This window comes from Ictalurus punctatus, chromosome 5, assembly GCF_001660625.3.
Source record: "Ictalurus punctatus breed USDA103 chromosome 5, Coco_2.0, whole genome shotgun sequence".
NCBI lineage: Eukaryota > Metazoa > Chordata > Actinopteri > Siluriformes > Ictaluridae > Ictalurus > Ictalurus punctatus.
In genome coordinates this window covers 19,580,519-19,594,714 of record NC_030420.2, presented here as the reverse complement: position 1 = coordinate 19,594,714, position 14,196 = coordinate 19,580,519, and the positions used below count along the sequence as shown (strand labels likewise).

The window sequence follows — 14,196 nt, the reverse complement described above, 5'->3', positions numbered from 1 at the left end:
GGAATATCTCATACTAAATAGTTTTAGATCGTCAAATGAAATACAGCATAAAAAAGGCAGCCTGAGTAAACACACAATACAGGTTTTATTTATTTATTTATATAATGTGGAAAAACTAATTGCCCCCTTAAACTTAAAATTTGCTTGTGCCACCTTTATCAGCAATAACTGCAACCAAACACTTCCGATAACTGGAGATCAGTCTTTCACTTACTTCTAGGACTAGGACTTACTCCTACACTTTGGATCATTGTCTTGCTGCATAATACAGTTGCGCTTCAGTTTCAAATTACGGACTGAAGACCGGATATTTTCCTTTAGGATTTTCTGGTAGAGAGCAGAATTCATGTTTCCCTCAATTATTGCAAATTGCCCAGGCCCTGAAGCAGCAAAGCATCCCCACACCATCACACTTCCACCACCATGCTTGACCGTAGGTATGATGTTCTTTGTGTGGAATTCTGTGTTTGCTTTACACCAGATGTAACGGGACCCCTGTCTTCCAAACAGTTCCACTTTCAACTCATCAATCCACAGAACAATCACAGAACAAAAGGTTTGAGGATCATCAAGGTGTGTTTTGGCAAAATTCAGATGAGCCTTAATGTTCTTCTGGGTTAGCAGTGCTTTTCACCTCGCCACACTTCCATGGATGCCATTTTTGCCCAGTGTCTTTCTGATAGTGGAGTCATGAACAGTGATCTTTATTGATGCAAGAGAGGCCTGAAGGTCCTTTGATGTTGTCCTTGACTCTTTTGTTACTTGCTGGATGAGTCACTGCTGTGTTCTTGGAGGAATTTTGGATTCCTCCAAGGAAGGTCGGCCACGTCTGGGAAGGTTCCCTACTGTGCCAAGTTTTTCCATTTGGAGATAATGGCTCTCACTGTGGTTCTTTGGAGTCCCAGAGACTTTGAAATACCTTTGTAACCCTTCCCAGTCTATGTATTTCAATCACCTTCTTCCTCATCATTTCTGTAATCTCTTTCAACTTAGTTATAGTGTGTTACTGGGTAAGACCTTTTAACCAATGTCATGCTGCTGAAAAAGTTCTATTTAAGTGATGAGTTGATTGAACAGGGTTTACAGTAATCAGGCCTGATTACATCTCATCCAGCTGAACCCCATTATGAATGCAGTTTCATAGATTTGTGGAATTAACTAAAAAGTAAATACGGGAGCAAATACATTTTCAAACAGGCCCAGTTGGTATTGGATAATGTTTTTCCTTCAAAATAACTATCATTTAAAAACTGTGGTTTGTGTTTACTCAGGGTGCCTTTGTTTAATCTTGGATTTTGTTTTAATTTCTGAAACAATGTAGTATGAGATGTACACAAAAACAGAACAAATTAGGACAGGGCAAATACTTTTTCACAGCAGTGTATGTATGTTAGAACTTTAGGTCAGTTTAGATATACTGTCCGCTCTGAAACCTTTGGGAAGGTAAGACCAATTCATTTGTTTTTGCTGTAGACTGAAGACATCTGGGTTTGAGATCAAAAGATGAATATGAGAAGAATGTTTAGAATTTCAGCTTTTATTTCCAGGTATTTATATATAGATGTGTTATACAACATAGAACATAGCACATGTGAATGTCAGGTGTTTCTTGTTACCCAGGTGTGTCCCGGTATCACAATGCACCATTCAAAGAAGACTTCGAGCAGAAATATAGAGGCCAGATGACAAGATGCAAACCACTCATCAGCAGTAAGAATCAGAAAGCCAGATTAAAATTTGCAAAGAAAAACACAGATGAACCACAAACGTTCTGGAACCAAGATTAACCTCCACCAAAGTGATGGAAAGGCCAAAGTGTGTAGAAAGTAAGGAGCTGCTCATGATCCAAAACATACATCTGTGAAACATGGTGGAGGTAGTGTCTTGGCTTGGGCTTGCATGGCTGCTTCAGGAACAGGCTCACTAATCTTCATAGATGATGTAACTCATGATGGTAGCAGCAGAATGAATTCAGAAGTTTACAGGAATATTTTGTCTTTCAATTCACACAAATTCATCCAAATTAATCCAGAGGAACTGTTTCATGCAACCAGACAGAGATACAAAACACACTGCCAACTCAACAAAGGACTTCATCAGGGAGGAAGGTGGAAGGGTTTAGACTCGCCAAGTCAATCACCAGATCTTAACCCAACTGAGCAGCATTTCACCTCCTGAAAAGGAGACTGAAGGGAGATACCTGCCAAAACAACAACTGAAAGAGGCTGTGGTGAAAGCCTAGAAAATCATCTTAAAAGAAGAAACCAGCAATTTTGTGATGTCAGTGAATTGATGCTGCTTGATGCATTTATTTCAAGCAAGGGATATGTAACAAAATATTAAGTGCTATTTACCGTAATTTACTTCAATACTTATCTGTTCCTATACTTTTGCTCACCTAAAAATTGGGTGGTCTGATACAAAAGGTTGTATGTTTTATGTTGTTTAACACATTTAGATGTAAATACCAGGAAACAAAAGCTGAAATCCTAAACTCTCGTCTCATATCCATCTTTTGATCTCAAACCCAAATGTGTTTGTGTATTACACAAAAAATTGGCATTGCCGTTCCAATAGCTTCAGAGTGGACTGTACCAAACTACTCTGGGTCTACAGGCAATGCACTAAAGCTCAGTAAGCAGAAGAGTGGAGTTCAGAGGCCATGGAGTTCACAAGCCTTAAATCCCATGTAATTACAATAGAGCAGAGGACAAGCCAAGTTGCTGGTTAAGCCGCAGTTCTTGGCTAGAGTTTTACGATAAAGTAAAGTTTAGAATACAGTTTTAGTTTCCACTTAGAAGAGTGTAATAACTTAAATCACTCATAAGTACTCAGAGAAATGTGACCTAAAGCCCCAAAAACCTTGCCCTGGGATTACAATATCAGCCAAGGCAACGCATCCAGAAATATAAGGACACTTAAGGTAAAGCTCAATCTGTAACTACAAGACATGTCTAATGCAAAGTTACTATTCAGAGATTTATTAAGACAAAATGTCTTCACACAAATGAGCTTTTTCGGCCAAGGTGCTGAAAGAAGAAATCTGTGACAGAAAGACAGGAGAAGCAAGCAGGACCTTTCTGACTCTAGAAGCATACAGGTACTGCTGAGTAAGCCTAAGTGAACAGATTTGCCTTTTCGGTTACGACTTGTCTTTTTCTCCCTGGGTGAAAATGTAATCTTTTAAAGAATGGAGGATATGACTAGTTTAGTTAAGTCTACTCTAGATATGGTACTTTGACTTCTTAAAGAGCTGGAGTGTATGTGCGCATATGTTTTCACTTCAGCAAAAGAGAAAAAAGACGGAGTTGAGTAAAGGTGGTCCTGGGCCGATTGTGAAAGGTTAACGTTTGAACAGATCTCCAATTAGAATGAGAGGCCAGTTAGAAAATAGTGAGAAAGATAAAAAATGTTTGCAGGCATGCACGATAAATGAGTATGCAGAAAAGTCCCAACAAGGGATGAGCAAATCTCTATGAGACCACAGTAAATTTGACGCAGCATATTGTATTCTAGATTTGAAATTTTTTCTTGTGCACAAGCACAAGGGAAATCTGTGTGCAAGATGAATGAATCAAACTCTCATATTAAAAGACAGCGCTACCAACTTCAGGATATAACTCATTCTATCAAGTTAGTAAACCTTCTTACCCCCTGCAGTGCACTATATTTGTATATAGCCACATCCACTTACAGAGCTGCAGTGTGAGTACGCACTTTTGCTGATTTAGCTAGCTACGGCTCAACGCGTGTTTGATTAGGTGTGGAATGGAATCTTTAACGGTGTTAATAAGGTTGGGATAATAAGTCAAATTCCTACCATATTAAATATTATTGGAAATCTGCCCCATCTATTTTTTTTTAATGATACAAAAATAAACATTCAGGTGTCAGCATAACATGCTACATGCCTTGATGTCATATTAACGTGATGACCCTGCTTACCAGGCTGCCCAGTTTAGAGGACGAGGAATTGGTTCTGTGTTTGGCCAGCATGCTTGTCTCCATGCAGGTATGCTCTTTAAGGTTGAGGTGAAGTCTTGGTCCGCCGGCTCCCTCTGAAGCCGAGCGTAGCCTCCTCTCCAAACGTATCACCTCGCGGCGTGGGCTCATACTACTACACATGGACACTGTGGAGAATCAAACACATGGGTGAGGGGTGAGACTATAAAAACAGAAACCTCATAAAATAAGCAATCTTCTTTTAAAAGGTGCAGCTGGTGTAGGAAATGAGCAAACAAATGCATACGACGACCAATCACCAATTAAAGCAAGCATAGTGGATTTTATTTAGCATCCAGCTGAGATGGTACTGCAGTTCTCGATGTCCTCCCCCCCCCCGTGCGAATACCAGCATTGTAAAAAAAAATAATAATAATAATAAAAAAAAAGTTCAATTTTGTTAATAATTTTTACGTTATGACCATTTCTCTGATGAGGCACCGCTCCCCGACCCATTTTGTGAGAAAAGCTTTACATATCCAGCGAGTTAGAGACCGTGTTCCTCAACCCTGAGATGGAGACGAGTCTGCTGTGGTACTTGGGGTGTAGTCACAAGCCCAGGGCCACTACTGATTCTAGCACTGAACAAGAAATGGTACCACAAATGCAGTATCCTGCCTGAATCCCATTCACTAGTGTAATAATAATGTCTGGCACACATTAGGGTGATGGGGTGACCAGCATTCTCAGTGAACCTACCTTCATGCTGAAGAACTGTGTGGTCCGCTTCATTATTACGGAGCTTTTTCATGAGAATGAGCAACTCCATGTGTGCAAGAAAGGTGGACTGTTCCATAAAACACAATGAAGTTATTATACTGGTCGAGGAAAACATGGTTACCATCATGTGTTTAATCTTATCATCTTTATCTATTAAAATCAACAACAACAAAAAAACATAGCTCCATAGTTTAGTTCATTTCCATTATCTTAACTTCCTTCCAATTGTAAAAATGCAGTCATGGGAAAAAGAAAGTACACCCTCCATCTATTCTGTGTTTTTATTTATCAGGGCCTAAATATCAATTGTGTGGTCTTTACTAACATCCATAAACAAACAAACGACCTCAGGTGACAACAACAAAACAAAAATCCACAACACCACAAATAACTCTGCTTATACCTACATCCTAGGGCAACAAGGCATATAGTAAGCAATAACCAAAAAAAAGCATCATTTTATTAATACATCAAATTTACATATAAACCCCCTAAAGACATGATGCGAGTCATCGACATAAATGGAACAGCAGCCTTTGCCTCTGTTCAAGGCAAGTCGGGCAAGTCATGATAAAAACACATTCAAGAATAACCTCATCCAAATGTAAATTAACAACTACATTTTTCTAAGGTTCACTTTCTCCAGCACAAGCATTAAGAAACAAGAGAAAGACACTGGGAGCGTATAGATTACCTCTCCACAGGAAGAAATTGAATACAGTGGAACAAGAAAGTTTGCCTTCAGGAGAATATAATGTTACGCAATTGCAGGCCACGAGGGAAAGAAACAGCACAGTCACACCGCATCAAAAGAGATGTTTTCAGTGGGCAGAAGTAATAATGTTTTTGAGAAGTGCAATGGAAGAATTGTTCAACTATAGCTAGAAGTAAAGGGTTGTTAAATCAAACCTGAAGCACCACACAACATAAGAGAACAATTCATCCCGTCCTTCAGTTTCTTTTACACAAAAAGTCCACTAAAAGTGAAGCAATAAATATAAAAATACAATGGAATTATGACACTAATTGATGGAAACACTGTTACCATTATATGTTTAATCTTGTTGTCACCTTTATCTATCAAAAAAAACCCATAGTTCATTCCATTGCCATTCAGTATGTTTACATGGACAATAATCCAATATTAACCCGATTAAGAGGATACTCTGATTAAGAAAATAGCATGTAAACAGCAATTTATTATTACCTTAATCCGATTAAAGTCATACTCGAAGTAAACACAAATCGAATTAAGTGGTGGAATATTCCTGTTTTAGTCGTATTATCGACGTGTATTACAGACATTTACACACCTTAATCACACCATTAACGTCGTGTGGGAGTTTTCACCGCATTTTGCAACAGGACACGTTCACACATGGCAGTGCTCAACCATTTTATGGCAAACAAGAGAGCACGACTGTGTACGAAACCACGTACTTACCTACTATATAGTAGGAGAAATACATGTATCTGAGCTACTATATAGTAGCTAAGTACGCAGTTTGGGACGCAGCCCACGGCTTTAAGCAGTCGTCTATTAGCACGTACAGCATGACAAATAATTAACTGCACTTGAAGCATTCGTAAAAATTAAAAATAAAAACACCCAAAACTGTATATGGTACCATAATGAAGATGAACTGTATGTCGATACGTGAAATTCTGGAGGAAACGTCGGATGGCGCGGTGACGTAATGACGTGTGCCATTATTCGATCTATGTTCTATAACAGAAATAAATATAAGGAGTATTTTAAAAGCGACTCATGTAAACACCTTAGTCATAATATTGTCTTATTCAGAATAAGGTCAATAATTAGATTATTGCTGTCCATGTAAACGTAGTCTATGTCTCACCTTCCTTCAAACTGTAAAAATGCAGTCATGGTGAAAAAAGAAAGGAAAATGAAAAAGCCAGCATCCACCTTCAGTTCTATGTTTTTATCTATCAGGGCCTAAATAACAATTGTGTGGTCCTCACAAACTTCTATAAACACCATAAAAAACTAACAGATTTTGATAAGTAGTCATTTTTCCCCAAAAAGTAAACCAACATAAAGAAACTAGGGGGTGGGGGGTGGACTAACACCCAGGTGTTCCTTCTCCCAACTTCCACAATCATTAAAAGAGTAAGTAACAGTCAGGTGTTATTAATAAAATGCACAAGATGAATTAATCATCAAGAAGAGTGACTACCTCTATAAAAGCAGAACTTCTTACGGTTTGGTGCTCTGGAGCAGTCAGGTTAGGGGTGGGTGATCTGACGAGTTTTGTATTGTGATTGAGCTTGAGGACAACCATAATCTACTTTTCAAGCGAATCATAGATGTCGGGACATTTTATGTCCTCATAAAAATGTTACAACAGAATGATTCCCTACTAGATGGCTGTGCTGACTGGCCAAATTATATCATGCGTCTTTCATGCGTGACTTGTGAGTGGTGGATGAGGAGCTGGATCCAAAAAAGGACTCAACATCAGTAGTGTGGCACAGTCAGATATTTATCAAAGCAAAGTTATCTGTAAACTCTGTTGGGCAACGGTCGGCACTTCCGGAGGTCATACGACAAATCTTTTCAACCACCTTACAAGGAAGCACCCGAAAGAACATGCCATTTCATTCGGGTCAGTACAACAACCCCACTCATTTGACCATTTAATGCTCAAAGACAAAGAAAAATCCAGGAGCTACATTATGTGGCCTACAGGCCTCTGTAAATGTTTATGTTCCTGTTAACACAATTAGAAAAAGACTGAACAAGTATGGCTTTCATTGAAGGGTGGCTAGGAAAAAGCCCCTTCTCTCCAAAAAGAATATGGCGGCATTACTTAGGTTTGCAAAATTGCCATAAACCACAAACATTCTGGAACAGTATCCTTTGTATTGATGAGACCAAAGTAGATGTTTGGGAATGCACAGTGCCATGTTTGGAGAAAACCAAACACAGAGTATCATCACTACCATACTAATGGTCAAGCATGGCGGTGGAGGGGTGACGATTTGGCCTTGTTTTGCAGTCACAGCACATGGGAAACCTTGAGACAATAATGAACTGCACTTTATACCAGAACATTCTTGATACAAATGTGAGGCCATCTGTCCTACAGCTTAAACTGGGCAGAAATTGGACAATGCAATATGCATGCAACAGGACAATGATCCCAAGCACACCGGAAAATCAACATCTGAATGGTTAAAGAAGAAAAAAATCAAGGTGCTTGAATGGTCAAGCCAAAGTCCGGAGCTCAACCCCATTGAGATGCTGTGGCAGGATCTTAAGAGAGCTGCGCATAAACCAATGCCCTCAAACATCGATGAACTGAAGCAATATGGAAAAACAGAGTGGGCCAAAACTTCTCCAAAACGATGTGAGAGACTGAAAAACGCCTACAGAAAACATTTACTTCAAGTACTTATTTCTAAAAGGTGGTTCTACATGTTACTGAATTATAGGTTGTACTTATTTTCTTTCCCCACATGGTTTCTAAATGTTGTTTTTAGGGATGTCACGAGAACCGATACTTCGGTACCAATCGGTACCAACATTCTTAAAAAGTGACGGTACTTGTTCTTCTGGAGTAGCGTTTGAACCGATTCTAATGGAAGTACTGAGGTTGCAATTCTTCCGGATCTGATGGGGCAGCAAATACACGCAAGTGTTTTAGTCGTTCCACAAGTGGTAAAGAAGAAGAGGAACACCTACAAGCACACGGGAAAAACTACAGAAGTTTAGCTCCACCGCGACTCGTTGAGAGGAAATGTGGTATGGAATATGGAAATATTCAAATATTGAAATAATTCAAGGTGGATGACAACAAACATATTGTTGATTCTGTGAAGCCGGTGTGTAATCGATGTTATCGTCCATTTCAAACAAAGCGAGGAAACACCTGGAATTTGGCGAAGCACCTGAAAGACGGTCCTATATTATGTTTGTTTGAGGCAGCTGGCATTGTGGCCGTGAAACCAGCTAACGTTATGCTCCATGTAATGTTAGCGATAGCCAGTTATTTGTTAACGACACTAATGCATTGCAGTGTTATAAACTACCTCCTAATGGACCACCATGCATCGCCATTCAGCCCGTGTCCTGTCAGATAAATGTAGCCTAATGTCATTAATAATTATTCAAATATGTATGCTTTTAATAAATCTTTTTGGCCTGACACCATAACAGTGAATTTAAACTAATGCTTCCATTCAGAGTGTAAGGTGTGTGTGTATGTGTGTGCGCGTGTGCATGCGTGTTTAGGAGTGCTGCACCTCCACTCATTGTCAGACAGTGTTTGATAACTAAAATATGTCTCTGCCAGGAGATGTCCTCCAGGAGAATTTTTTATTTAATTTTTTTTATTTTATTTTTATACCACACCGTGGTATCGACTTTGATATCGAGTATCGTGTACTTTTGGTGGTATCGACTACTAGATTTTTGGTATTGTGACATCTCTAGTTGGTTTACTTTTTGGGGAAAAAATGACTATATTGAAAATACTGAAATCTGTTGTGTTTTTTTCTGTCACCTGAAGTTATTTGCTTGTTTATAGACATTGGTGAGGACCAAACAATTGTTATTAGGGACCTGCCCAGTAAAAAACACAGACTTGAAGGAGGGTTTATTTTAATTTTCCCAAAATTGCAGATCCTTTTAGAATCTTCTCTTTTTAAAGTAGTTTTTTTTTTTTTAACACTGTAGATACAATATACATGTGTTCTTTTTGCCAGAATATCCTAGAAATCTCAGATATGTCATTATTTATCACATACATGCTAATAGAGGACAGAATTGGGGACTTAAGCGAGCAATGTGTACTCAGTATGCAGACTCGTCTTATGCAGGCGCTCAACCTGAATTTCTGGGCAGCACGTTCAGCACAAACTAATCAATGTGCTGTATATGAGCACGCCAACTTTAAAAAAACAAATAATAAAATAAAAAATACATTTTATATATAAATATATATATTCTGGCCTTTTGTGTATTTTCAATGTCAACGCATGATATGTTGTGGTTACAACAAACTGTCAGACAGTGGAGCTTGACCTAATATTCCTTGAGTCGATATTGTGGAAGATAAATGGGCTTAACCTCAAAATCTGAATCCTGTGTAACTGACACACTCCTCTATTTTTGACAAACAAAGAAGAATGAGATGCTGTTCATTGATGTTTTGCCTGTACTTTTCTGCTCTGGACCAATATCACTCCCTTTTTCTGAATGATTTGATTTTGCTTAACTTGATGATTTACTATAAAATTGAAATACACCATACTTGCTACTGAAGCTGTACAGACAACAGTTCCCACTTCCATAATGACTAAATGGCCAATGTATAAAATCCAAATAGTAGGCTTGCTGCGATAGACGGTGGTCCGGGTGTTACACGGTGTTCGGCTGCATACCGATTACATCACTTGCCCACCGCAGCACCGCGCCCACTGTCGTTTTTCTTTTTTTATAGTAATAAAAATTTTTATTACTAGAGAGTTAGAGCACGGATGCTACAATTAAAAACAGAACGCATCTGCTCAATTCAACATGATGGAAGATTTGGTTTCAAAGCGAAATGTAAACGCGCCAGTACAGTTTTGTTGTAATAATAATGATCCCACCATTCAAGCAATTGCCACCCCTGAATTGCCCCCGGTGTGCCGATACCGGTATTACCCGGTACCGCACGTCCTTTAACCAGTGGGGAAATTTCCTCACTGTCACATCCCTACCAAATGGGATTACTCAATGGCAGTCAGATTATAATACCATTGTGATCATCTGAAGCCAGGATGGCCCTTCAAGGGTTGCTGAGTTCTAGACAATGAAGGGCAAAAACATGCCAATTCTGTTCTTTAGATTCTAGGAGGTAATGTAAAAGAAATGTCATGCATACCACGTTGCTCATTTAACCCTACTTAAATTACTGCACTTGTAAATTACAGTACTGTGGTATATCATGTTTCCTCAAAGCATAGCCTCAGGTCACATGTAGTGAGAACAGTCTTTTAAACCCAGCGTGTTAAATTACATCAAACTAATTTATATATAATTAAAGTGATACTAAAACCAGTTTAAAGATCATACGATAAAACCTGATAAACAGCAAGTGTCTGGCTGGGCGACTGTCTTTCTCTTGCTCACTAGCATAACAAACAAACAAGGAACTAAATGAAACAATGGGTAACTTCTGAAAGCGATCCCGGGTTTCAATTGAAATATGATGACCTCTTTACGGTACAAAACTCCGATGTAACAGCCTTATGGTATTTTTAATCCATAGATTATTTGTGTGTATATGTTTGCAGCAGAACAGAAACCTCTGTTGTCTGGTCATTATGCTGTGAACTTTGCATGCAATACTACCTCGAATTCACTATTCATCATACCTGTGTGAGGTTTCCTCAAATAGCTTGGCCTGCTCTCCAGTTTGCCCTGACCTGCTGATCTTCCTAGCTGCTGGACCAGCGTGGTATTTCGGCGTGGTCTTTCTCTGAGCTCTGCATTGGAGCTGCTCTCCTCGCTCAGCTCTGGGTTCAGTTCATTCTCACTGGCCTCGATTTGATCCTGGTGCTGCTCCTCAGCTGTGTTCAGTGTTTCTGGTTCTGTTTGAACAGTGGTACTCTCACACTGTGTATTGGCAGTCTGGCTCATATCTGGCAGCATAGGCTTCTCCATAGCGCATTGATCTGGATTGGCGCATGTCTGTGAGGTAGAAACACCTTGGCTGATGTTCTCAGGGGGGACTTCAGCTGGACTCGGAACAGGCAGAGCATCCACTTCAGAGACAGTGTCCTCAGTTACATGGACAAAGTCTGAGGGTGTAATGGCTGTTGTGCGGTCCTCAGAAACGATGGGGGATTGTAGCGAGCTCTCTGCAAGTTCGCCAGGCCAGGAACCTGGAGTTCCTGTCTTGGGGGCATCATCCTTGCCTTGACTCTGTTCAACCTGGTTAGGGGAATTCTTGGAAAACCGATGGTGGGCTGAAAAGGACTTTGGCAGCAGCTTTTTGGCTTTGGAAGATCTCTTGCTGCTGACATCATCCAGGAAACCTGAATCATCTCCCTCATTCGTCCTTGAGCTAATGCAGTTGATGAAAACATTGCGGTTAGTGGGGGCTTTCTCGAAGTCCTCGGTCTGCGAGCGGCTGAGCTTCTTCTTGTGTCCGCCGAATCCAAATGAGTGCCGTACCTTGTGGTTGCAACCGTCACTGAAGCTCGGCTCGGACAGCCGGCTCCGATTGTCTGCGCCGAGCTGGTTGGAATCGGCACGTAACTCGCTGCTCCTCTTGCTATGAAAGCTGATAGACGGTGTTCGGAAAAGGCTGCGCCGCTTTCCCGTGCTGCTGGAGCTTGAGTTGGTGCTTGAGGGAGAAGAAGTGTGGACACCATTGCCTACACCACCAGAGGAGGGAGAGGATGGTAGAGAGTCCTGCCTTTTTCTTACACTGCGCCTGAAGATGGGCAACCTGGAGACCAGGGTGGAGCGGCGTGGCCCTGATTCACCCATCAGGGATAAGCACCAACGCTGTCAATCTGATCAAATGAAAGCACGGTCAGTATACACAGATGTTTTCAATCAACTGAAATAACTAGTATAAATTGCTTGTAGTTTCAGTGACAGCATCATTTTAACATAGGCATGCTACTGATAAGCAACAACGTTTGCATCACACATAGAGTCGGGTTCTTTCTGTAAAAACAAGGTCTTTCCTATTAAAGTAAGTGTCATCAGAAGTGTCAAAGTGACTAAGAACTTATACATGCTTTCACACAAAACTGTATAAGATACACCCATTTCTACACACCTATCAACGGAATGCAGATTTTCCTCTGTTAATGACATTCATGGAATTAAAATCACACTACGCAGAAAGAATAAATAAGACAAGATAGTTGTGGTGTTGTTGGGTATTTTCCCCCCTACACAGCATCCAGGCTTATGAGTGTTTGTGTTTATGTTTATGTTTATGTGACACACACCTGACAGCCTGCACAGATGCAAATCAGATCCGGCACATCGATAACGAAGGTCAGTTAGGGAAAAGAGAAACGTTTTATACTTCGTATTATACGAAGCCAAAGAGAAAATGTAATCATTTACACAGATTATTACGAATCCTATGACGTCAGCACCATTAATCAGAGGTGGAGGTGGAAGTGGTATCAAACAGACCGGCTTGATTTTGACAGCTGTGCAAATATTGGAATAGTCCAGTAGGAAGTAAATTGCGAGTCAGACGCGAAGCACGAAAATAACGCACACGCAGCCGTTTCCTATCCTAAGAAATAGCGCAGGTTGTGTGTCCACACGCGAATGCAGCAGTCTGTGAATAGTGAAACGCCAAGCAGGCGATGTTAGCGTCGCGCGCTACAATAGCAAGCCCTAACACGCTAGTCACATCCATGCTAGGTCAACAGTGTACGAGAATACAAACAGTACCTGAAGAAAACAATTTCCGGAACCCGTCGCTGTTCTGTTTGCCTGCGAGGTCCAACACTATTACGGCTCAGTGGCTGGCAGGGTCAGTAACATGTCAGTTTCCCACGGCAAACCCCATGGTTTGGTCGCAGTAGTGCACCTCCAATGACGTGGAGGCTGTTCCTCCACTTCCGCGTTGCTGCCTCGGTGACGTGAGCACCTTGTCGTCACTGACCGTTAGTGCACAGGTAAGTGAAAGGAAAAAATGGCTGAATCCCAAATAGCCCCCACCTCCTGCTCTCTCCAAGACTGCGGAGATAGCGGGTGGAGGATGGTTATTACAGCCTATTAAGTGCACTTCATATGATTTGGGATTCGGCGCTCTGTTAGCTGAAGCATGAAGGACTCGGGTGTGAGATTTTCCTCAGCATCCTTAGTTAGGTTATAATACACTGTTACACTATCGGAGGAAAACATATGTGTGTGTTTTATCAGCTAACCTGACCAGTTCTGAGGAGCATTCATTCACTTGTTCATTCACTCACTCGCTCATTCACTCGTTCCTTCATTCGCTCATTCATTCACTCACTCATTCATTTATTCATTCACACATTCCTTCATTCATTCACTCATTCCTTCACTCACTCATTCATTCACTCATTTATTTACTCACTCATTCATTCACTCATTCCTTCACTCACTCATTCATTCACTCATTCATTTACTCACTCATTCATTCACTCATTCCTTCACTCATTCATTCACTCACTCATTCATTTATTCACTCATTCCCTCATTCATGCCTTCATTCATTCACTCATTCACTCACTCATTCCTTCACTCATTCATTTATTCACTCATTCCCTCATTCATGCCTTCATTCATTCACTCATTCATTCACTCATTCACTCACTCATTCCTTCACTCATTCATTTATTCTCTCATTCCCTCATTCATTCCTTCACTCATTCCTTCATTCACTCACTCATGCCTTCATTCATTCGCTCATTCATTCACTCAGACCATCATTCATTCACTCATTCATTCATTTCCAGGTT

At 40.4% G+C, this 14,196-nt stretch overlaps 1 protein-coding gene across 3 annotated transcripts in view; it reads right to left on the bottom strand.

The window, feature by feature from the left end:
- Positions 1 to 13,361, bottom strand: part of ccser1 (coiled-coil serine-rich protein 1) — a 91,380-nt gene extending 78,019 nt beyond the window's left edge. For 2 of the 3 annotated variants that reach the window (XM_017468684.3, XM_017468685.3), the window contains exons 1-3: positions 13,160 to 13,361; positions 11,107 to 12,252; positions 3,946 to 4,130 (exon numbers count right to left, since the gene is read on the bottom strand). In XM_017468684.3, coding sequence (XP_017324173.1) covers positions 3,946 to 4,130; positions 11,107 to 12,226 — 1,305 coding nt within the window. In that variant the 5' untranslated portion in view covers positions 12,227 to 12,252; positions 13,160 to 13,361. The remainder of the gene's footprint in view (positions 1 to 3,945; positions 4,131 to 11,106; positions 12,253 to 13,159) is intronic. The other variant, XM_017468686.3, reaches the window with a different exon arrangement.
- Between the last annotated feature and the right edge of the window lie 835 nt (positions 13,362 to 14,196).